General features: G+C 41.2%; 1 protein-coding gene across 9 annotated transcripts in view; it reads right to left on the bottom strand.

Moving 5' to 3' along the window:
- ACACA (acetyl-CoA carboxylase alpha) overlaps positions 1 to 14,660 on the bottom strand; it is a 286,860-nt gene that overhangs the window by 62,173 nt on the left and 210,027 nt on the right. For all 9 annotated transcript variants that reach the window (XM_086360402.1, XM_086360403.1, XM_086360410.1 and 6 more), the window contains 3 exons: positions 11,010 to 11,279; positions 5,276 to 5,373; positions 592 to 712 (listed from right to left, as the gene is read on the bottom strand). In XM_086360402.1, coding sequence (XP_086216528.1) covers positions 592 to 712; positions 5,276 to 5,373; positions 11,010 to 11,279 — 489 coding nt within the window. The remainder of the gene's footprint in view (positions 1 to 591; positions 713 to 5,275; positions 5,374 to 11,009; positions 11,280 to 14,660) is intronic.

Genomic DNA, 14,660 nt, shown 5'->3' with positions numbered 1-14,660 from the left:
TTAAGAGGAGAAGAAGTTTAAGCTGTTAATACTGTGTGGAATATTTGAGAAATAAGTTAAACTAAAAGCTAACACAAGGTGCTAGTTTTATCTGGGGAATCCAATTATGTACATTACTCTATCGTCCTATTATTATGCACAATTAAAATCAAATTGCAGATTTACAATTTTAAAGCAATGCTCCTGGGGCTTCCCTGGTGGCACAGAGATAGGAATCCGCCTGCCAGTGCAGGAGACACAGGTTCGATCCCTGGTCTGGGAAGATCCCTCATGCCATGGGGCAACTAAGCCCACGCTCCAGAGCCCGGGGAATTGCAAATACTGAAGCCTGCACACCCTAGAGCCCGCGGTCCACAACGAGAAGCCACCACAATGAGAACCCTGCAGCGCAGTTAGAGAGTAGCTCCCACTCGCTGCAAGTAGAGAAAAGCATGCTCAGCCTCAAAGACCCAGCACTGCCAATAAATCAATATATATATACATATTTTTAAAGAAATGCTCTCATTTGAAGCTGAACAGCAGTGACGGTGGCAAAAGCAAATCCTAGTCAAAGCCAGCTCTCCAAAAATCTCACACTCGGCCAAGATTTACCAGGCTGATGGTGATGATCTCGTCGTAGGCCAACGAGGATTCCCCAGCAATCATTCCAGACCCTCGAAGGTTCTCTGCTCCAAGTCCTTCTTCCTTCCCAATAATGTCAGTGATCTTGTACCTGGTGGATAGAGCCATGCCAAATTAGACAGGTTAAACACAGTAACGACAATCCATTAAGAGAAGAGCCACCATTAATAGGCTGTTAAAAGCATACCGAACTCATATTTAACACCAGAGCTCTGTACATTTTTTATACTCGTCATTCATATATCTTTCCTTCTTAGCTTGGTGCCTATTTTGTCTGGAAGCAACATGGTGTAGCGGAAAGAGCAAAATCTGGAACTAAGGAGACAGGTTTAAATCCCTGCTCTGACACATACAGCAGTGCAACTCTAGGGATAAGGTAACTTGTGTAAGATGGGAATTAGAGTGTATCCACTTCTGAGAGTTGAGTTGAGTTAAATTAAGCAGCAACGAGAGGGTTTGACACATAGATGGCGCTCCAGTGTCAGAAGACCTCTTACATTCTAGGACGTGTATCTCTACAGTAAGCCACAGCCATTATTAAATCAAACATTTTAGATGAATGTTACCCAGGAATTAAAAAAAAAAAAAAATCCAGAGGCACTGTGAGAACAGTTTCTCGAGTTCCAAATCCTCTCTCTTTCCAAGACAAGGATGAAGGGAAGGTCAACACCGTGCACTCTATCCCTGCTCCTTGGCAAGTACCCAGTGTATGTACGAGAGTTCCTGGCACAGTCTCTGGAGGGGCAGGACTGTGTGCAAACGTAAAATGCTGGGCAAGTTGTCCAGAAAGCAGCCTGTGGATCCAAGGGGAGCCACTCGTGGGTCTTCTCAGTGGGAGGGTAGGAGTGATAGCTGATAATGCGAAATGGGAGATGGGGAATGCAGCTAATAAAGTGAAAATACAAAGTGGGACACAGAGATGGGCATATGTTATTTATTGTTCCACGTGTACCCAGAAGGCTTGGCACTGGGCACAGTTTTAGAAACTGAAATAATAAATAAATATCCCAAAGTGGCTCTTAAACTATTTTTTTTTCTGCCCCATGTTTCTCTGTTCCTTTACTTCCAGCCTTCCACCAATTCCTTTTCTTTGCTCTCGCTGTTGTTCTGTGGCTTTGTTTCTGCTTCCCAGATTCCCAGTAATTGCTTCTCCCAGTTCTTCATTTGGCTCTGTATCTAGACTCCTGATTTCAGACTTATGTTACAGGTCAAGTTAATCTGCTTTAATGGGTTAACGAGCCACAGTAATTTGGTGGTGGGGGAGGAGGTTAAGTGTTCATTTTATAAGGCCCACATGCCATATAGTCACACATACCCATGGGCCCAGCCAGCCTTCCTTGCAAAGCAGATCTTTTCCCTCCTAAGGAGTGCATACTGCTTCAGAGGTGTTTATGATTTGTTAAGTGACATCTTTTCCTATTGCATTACATGAAAGAGAGTAAAAAATTTCCCATTTTCTGCTCTATGATCTAAGTCTTCTACCTTTAAGACTATCATTCTTTAAAGCAGTACCAGGGACCTCCCTGGAGATACAGTGGTTAAGACTCTGCGCTTCCACTGCAAGGAGCACAGGTTTGATCCCTGGTCAGGGAACTAGATTCCGCATGTCACATCACATGGCCAAAAAACAAAAAAGGTAGTACCACATTTTAATGTTACTTATAATAAAAACCTTTGTATGCTGCTGCTGCTGTTGCTAAGTTGCATCACTCGTGTCCGACTCTGTGCGATCCCAGAGATGGCCGCCCACCAGGCTCCCCCGTCCCTGGGATTCTCCAGGCAAGAACACTGGAGTGGGTTGCCATTTCCTTCTCCAATGCATGAAAGTGAAAAGTGAAAGCAAAGTCGCTCAGTTGTGTCCGACTCCTAGAGACCCCATGGACTGCAGCCTACCAGGCTCCTCCGTCCATGGGATTTTCCAGGCAAGAGTACTGGAGTGGGGTGCCATTGCCTTCTCCGAACCTTTGTGTAATGTAATACAATTACAGAAGATTCATGTGTGCCACTTTTGATCCTCACAACAGTACAGTGTGATAAGGAATATCATCTCCATTATCATAGGTAATAACAGCCAGGATCTGTGATTGCTCACTATGTGCTTAGTTCTGTGCCAATAAAGGCTTCACATATATAAGCTCACTTGCTTCTTCTTCGTACAGACGAGGAAACTGAAGCTCAGAGAAGAAAACTGACTTATTTTAACAAAAGCAATATACAAAAATCAAGTCTTCTGAGATACCAGTAACAGAGAGTTAAAAAATACAATGGCGGGGGTGGGGTGGGAATCCTGTTCAAAGTAGCAAGAAAAAAGTGCAAAACATTTAGAGCTATCTAAAAAACGGCAAAATCCCACCATACCTACACTGTACACCAAGACATCCTGGGATGGGTGCCACAGTGAACCCTCAGTCAGGGGCCCTGACTGCTACTGCTGCTAAGTCGCTTCAGTCGTGTCTGACTCTGTGCGACCCCATAGACGGCAGCCCACCAGGCTCCCCCGTCCCTGGGATTCTCCAGGCAAGAACACTGGAGTGGGTTGCCATTTCCTTTTCCAATGCATGAAAGTGAAAAGTGAAAGTGAAGTCGCTCAGTTGTGTCTGACTCTTAGTGACCCCAAGGACTGCAGCCTACCAGGGTCCTCCATCCATGGGATTTTCCAGGCAAGAGTACTGGAGTGGGGTGCCACTGCCTTCTCCCAGGGGCACTGAAGGATGTTTCAAATTTTTGAGAGAAATACTATGTTGTATCTGATGGCTCCCATGTGAACTACTAGTTTCAGGTAGTTCGTGGTTTAACACTAGGTAGTGCTACATTCCTTCTGACAATCGTTGCAAAGCTGGGTTTTCAGTTTTGAAGGTGGTGCGGGGTGGAGGGCGCTCTACACAAAAACCAATGCAGAATATGAGGGTGGCGATGTCCAAGCTGACTCTAAGATCTGCAACGTCGTGCAGATCCAAATATCCCATACGTAAGTAACTGCAATTATTTAAGACTGACATAAAACAAATTTTCAGCTATGATATATACTATACAGTTGACCCTTGAACAACAGCCAGAGTTAGGGGCATCCACCCTCAGGAGGTGAAAATTCAAGTATCACTTATAGTTGGTGCTCAATTGTTAATACACGGTTCTTGCATGTCTATAAATAGATTCAACCAACCACAGATGGTACAGTACTGTTGCATTTACTGTTGAAAAGGTCCATGTAGAAGTGGACTCAAGAAATTCAAACCCATGTTGTTCACAGCAGAAATACTTATGAAGCTCTCTGGGTTTGCCTACTCAATAATCAGAAATATGAGGTATATCCTTTTGCCTAAAGCTGCTATGAAAAAATTACAGAGACAATATGGGTGCTGTGAACCAAGAAAGACTGGGACCTTCTGGCATAACCTATGTGAAGAAAACTATAAAACTTCAAATATACACTTAAATAATTAGAAACACACACCATATATCTAGTTGGGAAGAGTTAATATTATAAAGCACTCAGATCTTCCTAAATTAATTTATAAACCTAATGCAACTTGGATCAAAATCATTATGGGAGGTTTTGGGGAATTTTTTAAAAATGAGCCTATATGTAAAAAGACAAAAATAATTGATAAAATTTGGGGGGAAAATTAAGAATGTGAGGAACCCTGGCCCATTAGAGCAGTTAAAACTGTGTGGCATTAGTCCAAGAATAGATAGAACAAAAAACAGAATATAAAGCCTGGTAATTGAGTTAAGATTATTATAAAAGTGAAGAAAGTATGAATTATTCAACAAATGATACTGGAGCAACAGATTAACATTCTGGAAAATACTTTCAGATAGATTATAAAAATGTTCAACTTCACTGGTGATCAAAAAATACCAGTTAAAATAACAATTGCTGTTTTCATCCTATTTTATTGACAATAATCAATGTTGGCAAGGATGGAGAACAATTAAACAGCGTGAACAAGCACTACATATACTGCTCGTGGGAATGCAGCTCTTGAGAAGACAATTTGAAATTATTAAAAAAAATTTTTTTTAAATGGACATACTTTTTGACTACTAATTCTACTTTTAGAAATTAACACAAAGTAAATAACCAGAGATATTCCTCAAAGTTTACATAAAAGAATGATCAGTCCAGGGATATAGCAGTAAAAATTAGAATTGTCTGAATGCTCAAATATGATACATTCATTAAAAAGATTTATATGAAGTCATTAAATATCACATTCTCAAATAATATTGTAAGAATATAAAAAGTTACCCCCCAAATAATTTTTTGTGGAAAGAATAAATTACAAAAGACCTTTTCTATTATGACCCCAATTATGTAGGAAAAGAGATGTATATACAAAAGACAGAAAGAATATAATATATATTAATAACTGTGATCTCTTGGTAGGACTATAGCTGGTTTTTACTTTTTATTCATAATTATTTGTATGTTCCAACTTTTCAAATGCATATAATAAACAATTTTAAAGCCTCAATGAATAATTTTGCTTTTTAGCTAGTAAGTGGTAGAGCAGAGATACCTAAGGCTTTAGATTATGCAACAAGCAATCTTCATTGCTCAAGGTCATGATCAACAGGACAGTGAGAAAAAAATGATCAAATTCTCCTTTCTTGAATCCATGGCCAAATTATTCTGATGGATAATACCTACCTGGATTCTCCTTCATCTTCCACATGTTCACAATGGACAGAGTTGAGAGCACTGACTCTCTTGTAATCTTGAGGGGTCAGATATAAATATTTGTATCCCTGTGGGAAGCACAAATAGTTTTTAACCCATTATTTGCCATCACCACATGACCAGAAGACCCAGCAAAGTACATATGATGCAGTGGTTCTAAGCTAGCTTTAAATCGCCAAATCATGTCTTAGAGTTACTGTCTCATAGAATACTAGCATAGAGAGTGCTCCTTTGAAAGATGGAGGTGTCTGTTTCTGTATCATTGTACCCTTGAAATTAGGTATCTTGCAGCTGCAACCTCAGGTACTAATACATTCCACTCATTTCCTTTTCATCAAGGTTAAAGGGTCATTCTCTAATCTTAAGTGATACCTCCATTAAAAATATCAACACAAAATTAAAGATTTGCATGAATTACTATTCATCATTTTCTCACAATGGGACCATCGTACCATCAAAATATAGATGGGTCAAGGATAATTGAGAGCATCACAAAACTGGAGTATTCAATCTTAAAATCAGATGTCTATGCTAATGATCAGTAAACACTAAGCTTGAACCGTTTGCTTTTTTAAATAAACATTTTATTTTTTAAATAAAAAAGCAAAAAAATATTTGCTTTTTAAAATAAATAATCCCTAGGTACATTAAAAAAACATACTAACATTTCTTTTTTTTTTTTTTTGGTTTTGTTTTTTTTCATACTAACATTTCATAATTGGCTTATTTTTATACATACATATGCACACTCACATACAGAGTTATTTAATACACATATTCACCTTAAGTGAAGGAGTCACTCAGACCAAAAAACAAAAAAAGCAAGCAGAGAAAAACACTTAAAATACTACGAGAAACTATGTCCGCGGTTTAACTGAACTTGTCCCACAGTGAGCACAACATGCCAGAGACATGAATTTGAATTTGCCGCCGATTCTGCCTGACTCTTGCTGAGAAGGCAGGGAATGTCAGCAGTATGTCAGCCAGCCACATTTATCGGGCGCCTACTACATGGAAGGCACTGGCCAAAGCATGGGGAAAACAGGAACGGACAAAACAGGCAAAAGTTTCTGGCGTTACACAACTTATCTTCTAGTAGGAGATACAGAAAATACACAAAGTAAGTAAGTTAAATATACGATGTTAATGGGAATAACGTTTGAGGGGAAAAAATAAAATAGAGGAAGGAGACAGGACAGCTGGGAGAGTCGACCTTCTAGAAGAACAGCCAGGAAAGGCTTTGCTGAAAATGTCACTTGAGCCAATACCTGAAGTGCTGTGGAAGTGAGACATGGGGGTATTTGGCGGAAAAGCACACCAGGCAGCAGGAACCACAAGCGTGAAGGTGCCGAATGTGCCCCGCAGGCTCAAGACAGAGCGGGGAGGCCGGAGGAGCCAGTGTGGGATACGGTGGGATCAGACGAGGACGGGGTCACTGGAGGCCCGCCTAGGAGGGATGTGCCGGCAACTGCAGGGTTTCCGGCCCTCATGTGAGTTAGCTGGGAAGCCTTTAAAGGGTTTTAATCACAGGAAAGTTTGGAGTCACGATCTGATTTACATTTAACTGGATCATTCCACTTTCCTTCCCTTCCGTTTTTATTTTTGGTCGTGCTGGGTCTTCGTTGCCATGCTGGCTTTTCTCAGGTTGCGGCAAGCAGGGGCTACTCTTCAGTTGCGGTGCATGCTCTTCTCATTGCATGGCTTCTCTTGTTGTGGAGCAGGGACTCTGGGGCATGCGGGCTGCCGTAGTTGCAGCTCCCGGGCTCTAGAGCACAGGCGCAATAGTCATGGTGCTTGAGCTGAGTTGCTCTGCTGCATGTGGGATCTTCCTGGACCAGGGACTGAACCTGTGTCTCCTGCATTGGCAGGCAGATTCTTTACCACGGATCCACCAGGGAAGCCCTCCACTTCCTGCTGAGAGTAGACTTTGGATAGGGGGAGGGGCAAGGCCAGAAGCAGGAAGGTCCATGAGGAAGCGACCGAAATAAATGCAGTAAGAGATGATGGGGACCTAGATCACGGGGCAGCAGCAGAAGCACTCAGAGGTGGTTGTGCTCTGGGTATATTTTGAAGGCTGGGATGCACACGCGATTCACTGACAGAGAGGATGTGGATGTGAGAAAGACAGGTCAAGCATAACTCTAAGATCTTTTACTTACACAGAAGAATAGAGGTATCATTTATTGAGCTAGAGAAGACTGTAGGAAGAACAAATGCAAGGAAGGTGACTAGAAGCTGCCGTGAGGCAGATGTGCAGGAAGAGAGGTTGAGTCCGCACAGATGAATCTGACGTTCGGGGGTATTATATCAATTTAGAAGTTAATCAGTTTATAGATGGAATTTAAATCTTGAGGACTGGGTGAGATGACCAAGGGTAGGTGAATAGAGACAAGAGGAGAAGTTCAGGGACTGAGTGTTTTAGGGACTGAGCCCTAAAACACTTTTTTTCTTTCTACCTCACCTTCTGTAAAAGCTATCTTGCCAAAGCGCCAGGTGAGGTGGCTCTGGGCCCTGATGGGGTTGAGGCTGGGAGATCCTGGACTTCGTTCTGCTACAGCCTTTGTGACCTTGAAATATATCTCCATTCACATTTTAAAAAATAATTTGAAAAATTTGAGATAAAATTCACATTAACATAAAACTGGCCATCATACAGTATACAATTCAGTAGTTTCTAGTATATTCAGATATAGTACAACCACCACCACTATCTAATTCTAGGATACTTCTATCATCCCAAAAGAAACCCTGTATTTAATAGTAAAAGTGAAAGTCACTCAGTCATGTCTGACTCTTTGTGACCCCATGGAACTCTCCAGGCCAGAATACTAGAATGGGTAGCTATTCCCATCTCCAGGGGATCTTCCCAATGCAGGGATCAAACCCAGGTCTGCTTGCATTGCAGGCAGATTCCTTACCCACTGAGCCACAAGGGAAGCCCAAGAATACTGCAGTGGGTAGCCTATCCCTTCTCCAGCGGATCTTCCCAACCCAGGAATTGAACCAGGGTCTCCAGCATTGCAGGCAGATTCTTTACCAGCTGAGCTGCCAGGGAAGCCCAAGTACTTAAGAGTGGTCATGAACAATTCTCATATACTTTTGAAATGAATTTTACTGAAGCATAATTTACAGGCAACAAAATCCATCAGTTTTAAGTGTTGAAGTTTGATGAATTCTGACAAATGTATACATTTGTGCATATTTGCCATTACAATCAAAACACAGAACATTTCCATCATCCCTTGACACTCTTAAAGACGTAAAAGGCAGCAAAGGAAACTGAGAAGGAGTGTTAGAAGGGTAAAAAGGAGATTATGGGGTCCTGGAAACTAAGAGAAGAAAGTATTGCAAGGATGAAGGTGTAACCAACTGCATGGAATGCTGCTGAAACGTCACATAAGTGAGATTCACAACAGAGTTTAATAATACGGAATCAATAGCAACCTTGACATAAGCAGCTCCAGTGGAACGGTGTGGGTGCAGGAGAAATAGATGGGTTCCAGAGGGGATGGGAGGGAGAAGCGTATCTGGAAACAGCAAGAAGAGAAACTCTTTTTAAGAAGTCTTGCTGTGGAGTTCCTCTGGTGACTCAGTAGTAAGGAATCCACCTGCCAATGTAGGACACACCAGTTTGATCCCTGATTCGGGAAGACTCCATGTGATAAGCAGGACATGTAAGCCTTGACATACTCCTTTTCCTATTTGGAACCAGTCTGTTGTTCCATGTCCAGTTCTAACTGTTGCTTCCTGACCTGCATATAGGTTTCTCAAGAGGCAGGTCAGGTGGTCTGGTATTCCCTTCTCTTTCAGAATTTTTCACAGTTTATTGTGATCCACACAGTCAAAGGCTTTGGCATAGTCAATAAAGCAGAAATAGATGTTTTTCTGGAACTCTCTTGCTTTTTCGATGATCCAGCGAATGTTGGCAATTTGATCTCTGGTTCCTCTGCCCTTCCTAAAACCAGCTTGAATATCTGGAAGTTCACGGTTCACGTATTGCTGAAGCCTGGCTTGGAGAATTTTGAGCATTACTTTACTAGCATGTGAGATAAGTGCAATTGTGCAGTAGTTTGAGCATTCTTTGGCATTGCCTTTCTTTGGGATTGGAATGAAAAGTGACCTTTTCCAGTCCTGTGGCCACTGCTGAGTTTTCCAAATTTGCTGGCATATTGAGTGCAGCACTTTCACAGCATCATCTTTCAGGATTTGAAAGAGCTCAACTGGAATTCCATCACCTCCACTAGCTTTGTTCATAGTGATGCTTTCTAAGGCCCACTTGACTTCACATTCCAGGATGTCTGGCTCTAGGTGAGTGATTACACCATCGTGATTATCTGGGTCGTGAAGATCTTTCTTGTACAGTTCTTCTGTGTATTCTTGCCACCTCTTCTTAATATCTTCTGCTTCTGTTAGGTCCATAGCATTTCTGTCCTTTATCGAGCCCATCTTTGCATGAAACGTTCCCTTGGTATCTCTAATTTTCTTGAAGAGATCTCTAGTCTTTCCCATTCTGTTGTTTTCCTCTATTTCTTTGCACTGATCGCTGAGGAAGGCTTTCTTATCTCTCCTTGCTATTCTTTGGAACTCTGCATTCAGATGCTTATATCTTTCCTTTTCTCCTTTGCTTTTCGCTTCTTTTCTTTTTTTAATTTTATTTTTAAACTTTACATAATTGTATTAGTTTTGCCAAATATCAAAATGAATCCGCCACAGGTATACATGTGTTCCCCATCCTAAACCCTCCTCCCTCCTCTTCTTTTCTATTTGTAAGGCCTCCACAGACAGCCATTTTGCTTTTCTGCATTTCTTTTCCATGGGGATGGTCTTGATCCTTGTCTCCTGTACAATGTCACGAATTTCCATCCATAGTTCATCAGGCACTCTGTCTATCAGATCTAGTCCCTTAAATCTATTTCTCACTTCCACTGTATAATCATAAGGAATTTGATTTAGGTCATCCCTGAACGGTCTAGTGGTTTTCCCTGCTTTCTTCAGTTTAAGCCTGAATTTGGCAATAAGGAGTTCATGATAAACGGAAAGAAAAAACGGGGTAGGGTTGGTGACTGCAGGGGTCAGTATCTATGTGCTAAAGACACAGACGTGTCTTCTTCTAACATAGAGGGAAAACATGATGATGCAAGAAAGAAGGGGGAGGAGCTTTGATCTATATCCTTAAGCTGGCAAGAAGGGAAAGGACCAAACACAGTGGGATTAGACAGGGGGAGGGGCTCTTCATCAAAGTCTCTCTCCAGGCTCTGTGGCACAAGGGAAAGAGAAACCGTTCGCCATGTAAGAAGGAAGAAGAGTCTTCGGAGGTCAGGCAGGTTTCAAGTAGAGCAAGAAGGTTGGAGAACAATCAGAGAAGCTGAGGATCTGAGAGATTTTGCTGATAACTGACCACATGTCTTAGAAGACAAGGTGGAATAATTTAATAACGAAATTAGTAATAATAATTTTCTGGCTTAACATGTCTCACATTAAATGCACACCTACTATTTCCATCTAGTGCAACCCAAGGAATGGTGTTCTGTTTCCAAGCTGGAGGAAAGACCAGGTGAACATACTGAGAGAGAATTTACAGTGCAGTTGCTAACTTTTGAACTTAAACCTCTACTTCTCTCCCACCTTTGTACACACACACACGCACACACACACGCACATATCCGTAAAGTAATCGGAAGTATTATCTTCTCTTAATCTGTACCTTGTAAGGATCCTCAGGATCTACCCAGGCCACGTGAAACATATGACGAATTTCCTCTGCCAGTCCAATTCTTGCTCCACTGTTGGCTGCTACATAGATGCGTGGGATGCCCTCTGCCCTGGCAAGCTCAGAAGCTCTGAGAAACAGCAAATCCTCTTGGGGTCCAAAGGACCCAATTCGGTAAGTGATGTCATTGCCAATAACAATGATATCTCGGCCGTCTGGATATTCTGGACTTTTAAGGGTCATTTTCCAAGCTACCATGCCAATCTGCAAAGGCATAAACAGACAGACAAATCAATACAAGCTTCTTACATGCAGAATTTTGTTCCAGGCTCCTTGAAGATATCAGACTGAATGCAGACACAACCTTTGTGTAAAGATATGCAATGCTAAAGAGCCAAGCTCCCTGTGGGAAACTAGAGCAAATATTCTAGCATACTTTTCTAAGATTATGTTGAGAACAGCTGGTTTACTATGTATGTATCTCACAGCTGTCTCAATTTCTTCTTTGGGTTTGCTCAAAGAAGATGGAAACACCAAAGTCTAAATGCACTCAGCATATGTATGGAAGAATATACTGTGGCCCTGGGAATTAAATCCAGGATTCCCTAACTTATTACCTTATTTTGTGAGATTCTTTCCAAGAAACCTTTAACATGTAGGAAAGCAGAAAGAGGACTACCTCTCATGACTGTACAACTTTTATAGTCCTTTGATAGGGCTACCCCCGCGGCTCAGTGGTAAAGAAGCCGCCTGCAATACAGGAGATGTGGGTTTGATCCCTAGGTCGGGAAGATCCCCTGGAGAAGGAAATGGCAATCCGCTCCAGTATTCTTGCCTGAGAAATCCCATGGACAGAGTAGCCTGGAGGGCTATAGTCCCTGGGGTCCCAAAACAAGTCAGACATGACTTAGCAACTAAACAAAAAGTATTTGATAGGAATAATGGCAACATTCTTTACTGGCTTGCTTCAGGTATCTTCTATTTCTGCAGGAACTGCTATATCTCAACATTGCCTCCTCTGAGCACCTCCTGTCGCTTTCTCCCAACACCAGAACACCAAAGGATGCAAGTATGCAAGTAACCGACCTCTTGCTGCACTAATATATGTAAATCTCTGCTCAGTGTTCAGTAGCATCTGTCCAGCCACACAAATAAATGATACTGACCTAACAGGCGGGGGTGACATGTCTCCTTCCAAACCCTCACAGCCCTCTCCTCTTTTAATCCCCTTCCAAATGAGAACTAGTCAATCCTTCTACTTGTTTATTCGCTAGTTCCATTTCTTTTCTAGTCACTCATACCTCAGTTACGGCTGCAGTTTTTCACATCTGCCTGTCTGCTTCCCTATACCTAGATAAGTAATGTTTTTCATTCTTTTTTCTGCCCCCCTCCAGAATCTTTCTGTCTACCCTGCTTCCCACCCCCACCACTTGCCCCCAAACACAAAGCCTACCAGTGAACAATCCTGGTCCTGCCTAATGGAGCCCAGCCACATTCGCAGCCTTGGGCCCTCATCCCCGGACTGCTGCGTGTCACCTCATTGGGGAGCCGGCCATCAAGAAGGGCCATTAACAGATGTAAATAGCGGCATCCCTGGAAAGCCACATGCATCACCCAGACTCGAGCGGGCCAGTGATCATAAGCTCTTGAGTACACATTCTTCAATCCAATTGCACATCCGCTGTAATCAGGCTGGTTGAAGCTTTCCACACAGCTATTTGTGATTCTCAGCATTAAGAAATATATATACGAAACACCCACAGATAAATATAAGCTATTTAATATATACCATTGGCCAAATACAAATCAAAATGGATAAAAATCCAATCACCTTCGGAAGTAAGGCAGTATTACACTATCTGCTCATTAAAGACAGAGAAGAGGAGGAAGAAACAAGATCATCCAAAAAAATAGCACAGAGAAACTCCAAATATCAGGTTAACTTTGGTCTTTTTTTTTATTTTTAAGAAATTGATCAATATAATGCCTGTGTGGGGAAAAATATTTTAACTGCCTTCTCATGTGGCCCTCTAAACCCAACACTTCTTTTGCTTTTCAGGAAGGAAAAGCTATTCCCTGTGAACACATTTGTAACTGGGAAGGTTGGGTTTCACACCAAATTTTATGGTATTTTAACCTTTGCTACCTAGGCCAGAGCCACTTAGATACGAGCCCGGAAGAATCTGCTTGAACATTTGCATTCTAATGCAAACACTGTGTCCAAGTGGCACTGGGCAAGCAAATAACACTCTTATCTTTTGCTATTACCTGGGGACTCTGTGTCACTTAGGCAGTCAGTTCAGCGATTGGCCAGGTCATTATGCTTACAATATTGACTTCTAATTAGGTGTCAATACAGCAGCACCAAGAACATGCTACTCTTTATCAATGTCTTTTCAAAGTGTGTTCCTCATCGACTGTCCCCCTCCCCACTTAAAAAGTACCAGTACAGGATAGAGAGTGTTGTCTGAGTCTCGGTACAGTGAGATTCCTTTTCGATTGAGTTTTGAATAAGCACAATGGATAAGTATGTAAGGAAGCATCTGTTGCTCAATTTTTAAATTTTAAGTTATATTTAAATTTAAATATATTTTTATATATTTAAAATATTTATATATATTTATATAAATATATGTTTATATAAAAATATTTATATATATTTAAATTTAAATTATATTAGATTTTACTGCTAACCAAATGATGGGATACATAATGCTGAATGTAGGGCTGGGGAATCAAACAAGCTCAGATCCACATCTAAGCCCTGCCATTTATTAACTGTGTGACCCTGGGAAATTCACTTAACTTCACTGAGCTTCAAAGTCCCCATGTACAAAATTAATATTACCTATGGGTTTGATGAACAACTATTAGAAGCAGTAATCTATAATATTAACTTTACCATAGGAAGTTTTCCTTTGTCTTTCCTCTCAACCTATGCAAATTTTACCCATTCCATAAAGTTCACTCAAATTCCATTTCCTCAGAAAGCTTTCCCTAGTCTGAAGTGATCCTTCTCTTCCCAGATCTCCTACTAAGAACTTCATGTAGAGAATTCATTTGATAATTATTCACAAATGGATTAGGACTGCTTTTAGTTTGTCAGCTTGAACTGTCATATCACCTGCTTCATCACATAACAGGACTCCTACACATTCCTACACATAATATGGAAGTAATAAATATATGCTGGTTCCATAGTCATTTCATTTTTAAAACGATAGCTGGAAAATACTCAACACCAAGAGCCTAGAACATCATCCACAATTTATCTCTAGGAATCATATGATAACAGTATTAAAATATGATTAAAGTATTTTATTTTTTAAAAATAATAAGAATAATAGCTACCATCATTTGAACACTTATGTTGTATGATATTATAAAAAGTGAAAGTCGCTCAGTTGTGTCTGACTCTTTGCGACCCCATGGACTGTAGCCTACCACGTTCCTCTGTCCATCGGATTTTCCAGGCAAGAGTACTGGAGTGGGGTGCCATTTCCTTCTCCAGAGGATCTTCCCGACTGAGGAATCAAACCCGAGTCTCCCACATTGTAGGCAGACACTTTACCGTCTCAGCCACCAGGGAAGTCGTATGATACTATAAATGTTAACAAATAGTAATAATAGTTAAGAGATTAAACC

This window comes from Bos grunniens, chromosome 19 (assembly GCF_055505025.1).
Source record: "Bos grunniens cultivar Pamir isolate PY7600 chromosome 19, Bosgru_T2T1.0, whole genome shotgun sequence".
NCBI lineage: Eukaryota > Metazoa > Chordata > Mammalia > Artiodactyla > Bovidae > Bos > Bos grunniens.
The sequence above is the reverse complement of the archived record's forward strand: the minus strand, read 5'-3'. Positions and strand labels throughout refer to the sequence as shown.